The sequence below is a fragment of the Leptodactylus fuscus genome, chromosome 4 (genome assembly GCF_031893055.1).
Source record: "Leptodactylus fuscus isolate aLepFus1 chromosome 4, aLepFus1.hap2, whole genome shotgun sequence".
In the NCBI taxonomy this organism is placed as follows: Eukaryota; Metazoa; Chordata; class Amphibia; order Anura; family Leptodactylidae; genus Leptodactylus; species Leptodactylus fuscus.
Window position 1 is genome coordinate 213,740,677 of NC_134268.1, and position 13,414 is coordinate 213,754,090.

The 13,414-nt window shown below is 41.7% G+C and overlaps 1 protein-coding gene across 2 annotated transcripts in view; it reads left to right on the plus strand.

The window, feature by feature from the left end:
• PPP1R9A (protein phosphatase 1 regulatory subunit 9A) overlaps positions 1-13,414 on the plus strand; it is a 134,706-nt gene that overhangs the window by 112,229 nt on the left and 9,063 nt on the right. For both annotated transcript variants that reach the window (XM_075271786.1, XM_075271787.1), the window contains exons 9-11: positions 1,116-1,345; positions 1,799-1,895; positions 2,000-2,171. In XM_075271786.1, the coding sequence (XP_075127887.1) occupies positions 1,116-1,345; positions 1,799-1,895; positions 2,000-2,171 (499 nt within the window). The remainder of the gene's footprint in view (positions 1-1,115; positions 1,346-1,798; positions 1,896-1,999; positions 2,172-13,414) is intronic.

The window sequence follows — 13,414 nt, forward strand, 5'->3', positions numbered from 1 at the left end:
GAGCCACAAGTTATTTGAATGGGCCACATGTAATACCAGATTCCGGCAAATGACATAGATACTACATACTATAAAGATAGATAGATAGATAGATAGATAGATAGATAGATAGATAGATAGATAGATAGGAGATAGATAGATAGATAGATAGATAGATAGATAGATAGATAGGAGATAGATAGATAGATAGATAGATAGGAGATAGATAGATAGATAGATAGATAGATAGATAGATAGATAGATAGATAGGAGATAGATAGATAGATAGATAGATAGATAGATAGGAGATAGATAGATAGATAGATAGATAGATAGGAGATAGATAGATAGATAGATAGATAGATAGATAGATAGATAGATAGATAGATAGGAGATAGATGATAGATAGATAGATGATAGATAGATAGATAGATAGATAGATAGATAGATAGATAGATAGATAGATAGAGGAGATGGATAGATATTAGAGAGATAGATAGATCTGAGAGATAGATAGATAGATAGATAGATAGATAGATAGATAGATAGATAGATAGATAGATAGATAGGAGATAGATAGATAGATGATAGATAGATAGATAGATAGATAGATAGATAGATAGATAGATAGGAGATAGGAGATAGATGGATAGATAGATAGATAGATAGATAGATAGATAGATAGATAGATAGATAGATAGATAGATAGATAGGAGATAGATGATAGATAGATAGATGATAGATAGATAGATAGATAGATAGATAGATAGATAGATAGATAGATAGATAGATAGATAGATAGAGGAGATGGATAGATATTAGAGAGATAGATAGATCTGAGAGATAGATAGATAGATAGATAGATAGATAGATAGATAGATAGATAGATAGATAGATAGATAGATAGGAGATAGATAGATAGATAGATAGATAGATAGATAGATAGATAGATAGATAGGAGATAGGAGATAGATGGATAGATAGATAGATAGATAGATGTTATCTATCCCTGCTGTGGTACATGGAGCTGTATGAGGACGTATAAACATGTGACTACATATATTTAGGATAATTCTCACTATCTTCGGCTCTTTCTCCTGGTTCGGCTCTTGTAAGGAATCTTCTTTGTTCTTTAGCTAAAAGCTGCAGAGAATGAGAAAGTGAGGTGGGAACTGGAGAAGACTCAGCTACAGCAGAACATCGAGGAGAACAAGGATAGGATGATGAAGCTGGAAAGTTACTGGATCGAGGCTCAGACCTTGTGTCATACAGTCAATGAGCACCTGAAGGAGACTCAGAGTCAGTACCAGGCCCTGGAGAAGAAGTACAACAAGGCCAAGAAATTAATCAAGGATTTCCAACAAAAGTAAGATATATACTGGCAAGCTGTGGAGATGTAAGGGGCTCCTATAGACATGCAGAAGAAGTGCAGGACAGATTGGAGGGGATATGACTGCAGAGTCAGACTACTTGTCTGTAGTCTGTTTCCATCGGAACTATAGATATTTGGATATAACTTCTGTTTTCTTCATTTGAAGGGTTGGTACAAACTTGGCACTTTCTTGAAAAAAACAGCACCACTCCTACCCTCAGGTGGTGACTGGTATTGCAGTTCAGTCCTATTCACTTCAAGGAAGCAGTGGTGTAATACCAGGCACAACCTTCGGACATGTGCTACGCTGTTTCTGTAAGAGAAGCAAAGCTATAATGCCAAGCACAACCTGTAGACAGGTGTGGCGCTGTTTCCAAAAGAAATCAACAGCGTGTACAATCCCTTTAAACATTCAATTCACTCAGTTTCATTGTATCCATATTCCAGAGAGGTCGACTTCATGAAACGCCAAGAAGTCGAGAAGAAGAAAATCGAAGACATGGAAAAAGTTCACCTTGCAGAAGTGCAAAACTTGCAGTCACGTGTGAGTAACATGATCGATGCCCTGGCAGGTTTGTTAGTGAGGGAGGGGGGACATTCTGCAGAATTTCCATCGCGTTTCACTCACTTCCCCTCCTGTCACTCTAGATCAGGGACCTGGAAGCGGAGGTGTTTCGGCTCCTCAAGCAAAACGGCAGCCAAGTGAACAATAACAACAACATTTTTGAAAGTAGGACATGTCTTGGCGACGACTCAAGCGGGGTCTCGGCCGACGACTTGGGTGAAAAGCAAGAGCCGAACTTGGATGGCTTGAAGGAAGGTTTGTTGAAACATTGAAAATCTTGAGTTAAGAAACAAAAAAAAAACACTAAAAACAAAAAAAAAAACTAAATGACCCTCCTGGCAATATGCATAATGCATGTAACGAGCAGTGCGCCCCCGCCAACCGCTCGTAACATTTCTCCGAATTCAGAATGCAGTGTTACAATGTATCAGTGTCATTGCTGGATGCTTCTTTGTATGGTCACACACCGGCGCCATCTTCTCTGTATATGTTTTCTCTGTCGAGATCGAGTTGTCTAAACGTTTATTACAAAAAAAAAAACTACAAACAAACGACGGAAACGGGGGGAGGGGTAATATATACATATATAAATATATATACACAGACATGTTTTTGTGTTTTGTCTTCGATTGTACATCCAATAAACAGAAAAATATCAACGACCGATCCAGGATCGGAACACAAACGGAACGTTTCAAAAAGATCTAAAAACAACTGGAGTCCGAATTGATCGGAGATGTTGACCGTGCATATAGGGTTGCTGAATAATAATGTCATGGTTAATGCTCAAGGAAAGGGAACGGAACGTTGAGTAGATAATACTTGGGACCACCCCGAATGGGACAGCCTCAAAAAAATACCTAAAAAGTTTAGCTTTCCCCCATTGTTATCTTGTCCCAGACAGAAAGTAAACATGGCAGCAGAAGTGTAACTTTCCAGGCTGTTCCAAAGGTTCCCGGTCTCTCGATGCTTTCTACTTCCCAGTTCCTCTTCAAATGTAGGAAATGCCCAATCCCTGGCCATGGTGGAAACCGAATTGGTGGGATCCAACAGCAAAAATGTTCTGTCCATAGTCTGTTTCAGTTTTCTGGTGGGGGGCAGTACATTGCTAACCCACCTAGTCTCCTGGTAGACCCATACCATTCATCCAATCCAGGGGTATCTCTATTTTTTTTAGAAGTGATGGCCATAAATTTATGTTTTGGCCAAAAATGTTGCATGTGGAAAAATATGGTTGATGAAGTCTTTGAGTTGGGACCACCACCAGTTCCAGAAGTTTCCTTTAGTCTAAGCACGTTACCATTGATCTGATTGATCCTTTGGTTTCGTGATTGCCGGTGATGTAAAATCTCTAGGCTTCGCCAAAGAACTTACGGAACTCTATAGTTTTGGAACCTGCAGAGGTCTCTACTCTACGTTATCAGGCTCTTGACTTATCTGCATAGCATGGAAGAAGATCAGTTTTTGGTTGGATTTCTCATCCATGTAGGAAGTAGGTAGCAAGTCCTTCAAGTAAATTTCAGAGATGAAAGGTCGATCAGGCTCAGTCTGAGCCGGTGAGGTCTACACGGTGGTTGGTGGGACACGGAGATTACGAGAACACGTTGATGTCACCATTGACTTGTCCTGTCCCTATGGGAATAGATAAAGCCATGTGTAGCCATTGTTGTGAGTTCTTTATGTAGAACTGTTATGACATAGAATACATAAAAACGGGGCACAGTTGCCAAAAAAAATAACCCAGGTGGAGAAGACATGTCTTCTAAGACTACGGGATGACCAAAAGATACCCCACGTAACTGCAGCGCCCATGGTTAGGTAGCTATCCATCACTCTACTGGTGCCAAGTAGTGGTGATATCTATTGTGCCATATCAGGTGACCATTATGGAATCAAAAACCGTGTTAGAATAGAGAATAGGGTACTATAAATGGGCTCTCAAAATCATCTCCACTGGTGGGTCCCAACTCCCTAGAGCCAGTGATCACCCCTTTTCCTCCTTTAATAGGCTCCTTTAATAACAGCATTAAAGTGGACCTATTACTGCACCACCAAATAAAGTTCTTTACACTGATTCCCATGCAGTTGGAATGTTTTCTCTAGCCCCCACCATTCCTGAGCAATCAATAGAGGTAGTTTTTTTGCCTGATGACAATTAGACTCTTTACTGTCAAGTGGTGGAGTCAGACAAGAAAGACAAGGGATCATAACACTGTCTCTTATTAGACAGTGTCAGAGATCAGAATCATAACCTCTTGCCTGACTCCACCCACTTGACAGTAGAGCATCTAACTAGCATATCAGGCACCAAAACCAATCACTCTGATTGCTCAGAAAGGTTGGGGGGCTAGAGAATAAAATTCCAACTGTGCCAAAATCAGAGAAGCGAAGCCTATTGAATGATGCAAAGAACTGAAGATAGTGGAGGTGGTGAAAGGTCCTCTTTATAACTCGGCATGTTCTGATGCTAAGGTCCACACCCTAGTACTCCCCAGGTTCCTTGTCAACTCACAATTCTGTAGCTCAGAGCTCCACCATTCATGGATATTCAGCAACCTTGTATGACTATGCATATATTTAAATGACTTTACGAAGGTGCTCCTAAACTATAAGGAGGTTGAACTTTTTCTGATGTTTTATGAAATTTATCGGCCCATTTGGAGGGGGGTGTCCATAATCGCCTAAAAATTAGAAAAAGTCTATCAAGAGTAGAAGATTTACATCATTGTTTGGATTTGAGATTCAATAACTTGATAAGGACCTTTCACCATCTCTACCAACTCCAACTCTTTGTATCCATAGGTGCCGCTCCACTGATTCTGGCACGGTTGGAATTTTTTTGTAGTCCCCACCGTTCCTGAGCAATCATTATCTGTTGGTTCCAGTACAATTATTCTCTACTGTAAGAAAAATTAACTGCACCAGAATCGGAGCTGGTAGAGGTGGTGGAAGGTCCTCTTTAAGGTCACAATACAAAAGGCCAAACGTTTCGTCCTAATCACAAGATATCTTGATTTTCATCTTTCTAAGGGAAGTGGTAACACAAAAATTAAAAAAAAAATTGCATTTCCTGTTTAACCACGAAACTGTGATGTCATGACAAATGTAAAAAAAAAAATGTTTGACCGTTACGCCATCAATCCTGTTTCGTACTTCGTTTGCCATACTTTGAAATCATGTCCTAAGATGGTCGATCAGAGGGGCGTTGACTTTTGCAATAAAGTTATTGAAAACAAAAAACTGCGATTTACAAGGCTCTTTGATTCCTTTTTGAATCAAGCAGTCATGCCCATCCCACGATGAGAGAGGAATGAGTGAATTCATGTTCATTCATAAGGGCTTAGTCATTGAGATCATAAACATTTTTTTTTTAATTTCCTATTATTTTGTCATCAATTTTTTTGGAATTTTTTTAAAAACTTTTTTGCCAGTTTCACCTTTTATTGAATTTTAAACACTATGTGAAAGGACTTCATTCAGTCACTCAGCACATTTCACTGAACGCTAAATGCGGAATTCATTAGAATGGGATTTATTTATGGACTAGAACCATGATGGCGAACCTATGGCATGCGTGACGGAGGTGGCACTCCGAGCCCTCGCTGTGGGCACCCATCTGTGTGGCAGATTATACCCGGTGGGGCCAGTTTGCAGCAGATTACACTGTGTGGAGCCCACTGTGGAGCAAATTGTACTGTGTATCGGCCACTGTGGAGCATATTGTACTATGTATCAGCCACTGTGGAGCATATTGTACTATGTATCAGCCACTGTGGAGCATATTGTACTATGTATCAGCCACTGTGGAGCATATTGTACTATGTATCGGCCACTGTGGAGCAAATTGTACTATGTATCATCCACTGTGGAGCAGATTGTACTATGTATCGGCCACTGTGGAGCAGATTGTACTATGTATTGGCCACTGTGAAGCAAATTGTACTGTGTGTCGGCCACTGTGGAGCATATTGTACTATGTATCAGCCACTGTGGAGCATATTGTACTATGTAACAGCCACTTTGGAGCATATTGTACTATGTATCGACCACTATGGAGCAGATTGTACTGTGTGGGGGCCCTTCACTATTTTTATCACATAGTATCTGTTTTATAGCAGACAAGTGATCTGATTACAAACCGTCCGTACATGTCCACAATTGTGGATCCGCACAGTGTTATGGGCAAATTGCCACGTTGGCACTTTGTGATAAATTACTGGGTTTCGACTTACAGTTTGGGCACTTGGTCTCTAAAAGGTTCGCCATCACTGGACTATAAGGATTGAAGGCTGAATTTCTAGTGGGTGCGTCTATTTTGCAAAATTATTTTATTGCTTCAATACATCTAAACCAAAAGAGAAAGAACTTCACTAGTAATCTGTAATCCATTTCTGTTTACAGCTCCTACAAAGACCTATGTGTTTTCATGGTGACAGACTACAAACAAACCCGGTGTGGTCTAATTCTGTAGTCGGGTGCTACTCCAGTCTCTCAAATCAATTCAAATCAAACAAGCTTTATTGGCACGTCCGAATGGATATTTGGCATTGCCAAAGCTAGTAAAGTGGGGGGGGGAGAGGAGTTGGATTCGGGTGGGTGAGTGGTGGGTATGGGGGGGGGGGGTGGTTTGGGGTATAACAGTCCGTGGAGTCTCGTCTTCCTCCTAGTTGGTGACCGCTATATGGGGAGGTGGGGTGGGGCGGATGGTTTGGGGTATAACAGTCCGTGGAGTCTCATCTTCCTCTTAGTTGGTGACTACTATATGGGGAGGTAGGGGTGGGGTGGGGCGGGTGTATTGGGATACACTCTCTTCTCAGCTACTGTTTTTGGGTTAGCAAGAAGATGAGTGGAAATAGGATTAACACAAAGACATCGTCCGACTACACAGGGTTTGTCCGTAGTCTGTTACTATGTAGACACATTGTGGCAGATTTCTTAATCCTATGTAAGGGGGCGTTCACACTACCGTCGGTGTCCGCTGCTAATGTCTGTTCAAAATCTTACACGGACATTAGCATCGGACACTGGCTGTGTCCGTAACATTTTGCATTGATTTAAATGGACGTCGGGTGCGTTCTTTTACTGTCCATGGGTGTCCTTAAGTGTCCGTTCCCAAAGATGTCAGACTTTTCAAGCGGACAGCAAAACCCCACATACTTTGGCCTTTAAGGGGGTTGTCCAGGGTTTAAAGAAAAGTCACGGACGGCCATGGGAGCTGAGGCCTAACATGGGATTCCTATGCCAGGACTCATCAGGCCAAAGCGGAGAGGCTCACATGACCACTGAGACCAATCGGTGACCTCAGTGGAGAGAGATCGATGACATCACTCGCATATGTCATCGGTTCCTTACCGGCCGAGACAAAGGGGACCAGGACTTTACAACAAAGCTCCAGGACAAGTGAGTTTCACTTTTTTTTAATCCATTTTCCTTGAGCGGGACGTTCCTATAAATCCTGAACAACCCCTTTAAGTGATTATTCTGCAGGACTATAAAATGTAGCTACTTTTTCCCAAAATATTGATATAAATTTCTATCCGCTCTATGGCTGTCCACCAAGTGGGCGGTCCGACTTTATGATTGACAGCTTCCATGCTCACTCACATAGGCTCCGCCCACTGGACTCCGACTCCTATTTATAGTAAATCAATTCATTTCTCAGAAAACTATAAATCAATCTGCTCTATAACGCGTCGCTCACAGATAGGAGAACACGATCCACATGACGGGTCTCCTTTAAGGATGACTTTCCAGTTTATTATTCTCCTTTGGTGCCAGCTAAATTATTCTTCCTTTAAGCTATCAGTCTCGGATACTTGATACCTAGCCTTCTGTTACAGCTACTTATCATGCTAGTTGGGCTATTTAGCATACTAATTGTCTTAATTTGCATACTAATTCGGATCTGAGTGACTCTGCTAAATCAAAGGGAAACGCGTTTGGTCAAAATCTGTAGTTAAAGGGGGTGAATGCAATTACAAATAGTAAGATATATATATATATATATATATATATATATATATATTTTTTATTTTATTTATTTTTTATTTTTTTTTACAGAGACAGCGCCACACTTGAAAATGGGCTGTGTCTGGTATTGCGGCTCAGCCCGATTCTATTGAATATATTCTCAGAGTGGTGCTGTGTCTGGGAAAAAAAAAACACCCCATTTTTTAATGTTATGACACCCCCTTAACTGAAGAGGGCGATCACCAATAAAATGATGCAATGACAAGCACGTTCTGACTACGACTACGAGCCTACTATCTAGCACAGCTCTGCTTCCTGGCACTGTTTTATCAGGAGATGCACAGTGTCTTCCAAAGTTTCTAAAAAAAAAATGGCAGGTAAGTTTGTCAATATCTTAAGACACATTTACTAATGGACTAAGGAGAATTTTGAGGGCTGGACATGATGCACAGGAGGCAGAAGCCTGGGCCGGGATGGCTGGAGCCCAGATCTTAGCTCAGAAATGATAACAGGATCAAAGCTCTTCATGCATTATTTAGGTGTAACGCTTCTTTGAAGTCAGGGAGCAGGATGAAAAGTTGTACTGACTGGGTCTGTGTAGGGGAGAGGTGTCTGGGGACCTGCGAATGACACTGAGAAGAAAGTCCAGAGCCTGTGACTGTCACCACTCCCCTATATACAGTCTCCAGTGGCCACAAGGTGCGATATAGGAGCTATACCTTCATGTTATCATCCCTCTTACCGTCATCACTACTGTAGAGCACATAACCTCTGGGGAGCACATAACCTATGGAAAGCACATAACCTATGGAGAGCACATAACCTCTGGAGAGCACATAACCTCTGGAGAACACATAACCTCTGGAGAGCACATAACCTCTGGGGAGCACATAACCTCTGGGGAGCACATAACCTCTGGGGAGCACATAACCTCTGGGGAGCACATAACCTCTGGAGAGCACATAACCTCTGGAGAAATCATAATCTCTGGGGAGCACATAACCTCTGCAGAACACAACCTCTGGAGAACACATAACCTCTCTCATTGGTATGTGTGGTCTTGTCCAGAATTTTATCAACACTCATTTGTAAAGGTCTGCTTTGTAGACTTAGACACACAATAAGTGGCAGGTATCATCGCTGCACACCCTGATTTTTTTTCAGGAGACATTGCACAGCTGTTACCCATAAAAATACATTTTATGTGCTATTAACAAAACTTTACACTTGGATGCAAAGGAACATAAAGGCACCCATGAGTGTAAAGTGCGAGGTGGCATTGTCTCAATGTTTCAGGTGTCTTTCTTCAGAATATATGTGGATGAGGGTGTTTTGTGTTTCTGAACAGTCTCAGTAGACAAATGGTACAATAAGGAATATAGGGATATTGGTTGTTGACATCAAACACTAAACTATGGAGTATTGTTCTATACTCTGTATTCTTTACATAGTGTTTGATACTTGACCAACTTCATTCTGGCCAAAAACACTAGTCCACTAATAGTAATGAGATGACTCTGCTGACCCTGTTCTCTAATTATTATAAGATGACTCTGCTGATGCTGCCCACTACTGATAATGAGATGACCCTGTCCTCTAATGATCATGAGATGACTCTGCAGACCCTGTCCTCTAATGATAGTGAGACAACTTTGCTAACCCTTCCATCTAATGATAATGTGATGACCCTACTGACCATGCTCTCTGCTGATCCTGCCCCCTAATGATAGTGAGATAGTTCTGCTGATCTTACACTCTATTGATGAAATGACTCTGCTGACCCTGCCCTCTTATGATAATGAGATGACTCTTGTTCTCTGTCCCAGTCTGTACAGCAGTGCTGAAAAGTAAGCCTTGTTAATCAGTAATTGTGTGTGTTACATTAATTGTAAGGGCTCGTTCACATCTGCGCCCGGTCTCCGTACTTCAGGTTTCCGTTTCCTGCATAAAACAGAGGCAGGAGACGGAAACCTGCAGGAGTCTCTCTCACCCACTCATTTGAATGGGTGAGAGAGATGTCCGGCCGTGATCGGTGGTGAGCGTTTTATTCTCTCTGCCGCGAAACCGGGTTTTATAATCTGGACACAGAGTCGGACATGCAGTACTCTGTGTCCGGATTAAAAAAAACCAGTTTCACGGCGGAGAGCCTAAAACGCTCACCGCCGCTCACGGCCGGACCCGGTCTGTGGTTTCCGTCTTCTGGCATGCAGAAGACGGAAACCATAGAACAGAGACCCTGAATGCAGGTGTGAACCTAGCGTAAGACCTTCACCACTACCTACAGCAAGGACAAGGCTGGGAGAGGGGCCGCGGTGTTGTCAGTAGGGGCACTAACAAACCAGTCTATCTTGGCCAGGGTATTAAGCTACAGACTAGTAAATATATAGGAACAAAACCTTGGTGCCACCTCTCCTTACATATACAGTATGCCTTTCTCTTCAAACCTGCGACTTCAAAAAAGGCTGTTACAGGCCGAAACGTCTCAGTGACAAAACACCGCACATGTTATATAAGCTTTAACTACGACAATGAGGGCTTTGGTGTTCTTCCTATATATTCATTGTCTAGCAGCCACACTGAGTGCGGTACCATATATGAAACAAAGATGCAGACTAGGAGTATGTTGAAAGACAAAAAGACTGACTGTACCAGCAGAATAGTGAGTGCAGCTCTGGAGTATAATACAGGATAAGTAATGTAATGTATGTACACAGTGACTGTACCAGCAGAATAGTGAGTGCAGCTCTGGAGTATAATACAGGATAAGTAATGTAATGTACACAGTGACTGCACCAGCAGAATAGTGAGCGCAGCTCTGGAGTATAATACAGGATAAGTAATGTAATGTATGTACACAGTGACTGTACCAGCAGAATAGTGAGCGCAGCTCTGGAGTATAATACAGGATAAGTAATGTAATGTATGTACACAGTGACTGCGCCAGCAGAATAGTGAGAGCAGCTCTGGAGTATAATACAGGATAAGTAATGTAATGTATGTACACAGTGACTGTACCAGCAGAATAGTGAGCGCAGCTCTGGAGTATAATACAGGATAAGTAATGTAATGTATGTACACAGTGACTGCGCCAGCAGAATAGTGAGAGCAGCTCTGGAGTATAATACAGGATAAGTAATGTAATGTATGTACACAGTGACTGTACCAGCAGAATAGTGAGCGCAGCTCTGGAGTATAATACAGGATAAGTAATGTATGTACACAGTGACTGTACCAGCAGAATAGTGAGCGAAGCTCTGGAGTATAATACAGGATAAGTAATGTAATGTATGTACACAGTGACTGTACCAGCAGAATAGTGAGCGAAGCTCTGGAGTATAATACAGGATAAGTAATGTAATGTATGTACACAGTGACTGCACCAGCAGAATAGTGAGCGCAGCTCTGGGGTATAATACAGGATAAGTAATGTAATGTAATGTATGTACACAGTGACTGCACCAGCAGAATAGTGAGCGCAGCTCTGGAGTATAATACAGGATAAGTAATGTATGTACACAGTGACTGCACCAGCAGAATAGTGAGCGCAGCTCTGGAGTATAATACAGGATAAGTAATGTAATGTATGTACACAGTGACTGTACCAGCAGAATAGTGAGCACAGCTCTGGAGTATAATACAGGATAAGTAATGTAATGTATGTACACAGTGACTGTACCAGCAGAATAGTGAGCGCAGCTCTGGAGTATAATACAGGATAAGTAATGTAATGTATGTACACAGTGACTGCGCCAGCAGAATAGTGAGCGCAGCTCTGGAGTATAATACAGGATAAGTAATGTAATGTATGTACACAGTGACTGTACCAGCAGAATAGTGAGCGCAGCTCTGGAGTATAATACAGGATAAGTAATGTAATGTATGTACACAGTGACTGTACCAGCAGAATAGTGAGCGCAGCTCTGGAGTATAATACAGGATAAGTAATGTAATGTATGTACACAGTGACTGCACCAGCAGAATAGTGAGCGCAGCTCTGGAGTATAATACAGGATAAGTAATGTAATGTATGTACACAGTGACTGTACCAGCAGAATAGTGAGCGCAGCTCTGGAGTATAATACAGGATAAGTAATGTATGTACACAGTGACTGTACCAGCAGAATCGTGAGCACAGCTCTGGAGTATAATACAGGATAAGTAATGTAATGTATGTACACAGTATGTATACCAGCAGAATAGTGAGCGCAGCTCTGGAGTATAATACAGGATAAGTAATGTAATGTATGTACACAGTGACTGTACCAGCAGAATAGTGAGTGCAGCTCTGGGGTATAATACAGAATAAGTAATGTATGTACACAGTGACTGTACCAGCAGAATAGTGAGCGCAGCTCTGGAGTATAATACAGGATAAGTAATGTAATGTATGTACACAGTGACTGTACCAGCAGAATAGTGAGCGCAGCTCTGGAGTATAATACAGGATAAGTAATGTAATGTATGTACACAGTGACTGCACCAGCAGAATAGTGAGCGTAGCTCTGGAATATAATACAGGATAAGTAATGTAATGTATGTACACAGTGACTGCACCAGCAGAATAGTGAGCGCAGCTCTGGAATATAATACAGGATAAGTAATGTAATGTATGTACACAGTGACTGTACCAGCAGAATAGTGAGCGCAGCTCTGGAGTATAATACAGGATAAGTAATGTAATGTATGTACACAGTGACTGCACCAGCAGAATAGTGAGCGCAGCTCTGGAGTATAATACAGGATATAACTCAGGATCTGTACAGGATAAGTTAATTTTATTTTTATTTTATTTGTAGACCTCAAGGGGCCTTAAAATCTAGGGGGTGTGATCACTCATACAATACACTGTGTTACTAATGTATTGTAGTGTACAGTAAAAGCCATTGATTCCTATTACATGCTGCTTTTGGCAGTAGGCTCCTGGCTGTCATGGAAACTGATCGGCGCCCTCTAATGACGTTCTAGAGGACTGCGATTACCAAAAAATAAATACCTGCACACTTTAGATGCTGCGGTTGTGTTTAACAGCGACATCTAAAGTGTTAACAGCTGCGATCAGTGCTCACACTCATCGTGCCTGTTAGTGGCAGGTGTTCACTGTATTATTTATCTGGCATGTGACTTGTATGGAAAGGGCTCAGCTTGCGAGTCCTCTCCATACAGTCCCTCATTTGCCCAATAATGTACCGCTACGTCATTGGTTGTTAGCCGTTTAATTTAATGGTATTAGAACTTTTAGTCACAGTCAGTTTCTATCTCTTAAAAGTTTTGAAACAGCGCCACTCTTGTTCATCAGGCTGTGTCTGGAATTGCAGCTTAGCCACTGTTCTAGATATTACCCACAGCACATGGATAACAGTGGGGGCTGATATGTACAGTCCAGGATTATATACAGTCCGCGGCTGTCATTCATGAGGCAAAATTAAAATTGTAATTGTTCCAGATATTGGTAGATACAGATGTAGCTGAGATAACCTGAACTTCTGCGCTTGGATAAACTGCTGCAACGTGATATCTTATCACAGGAG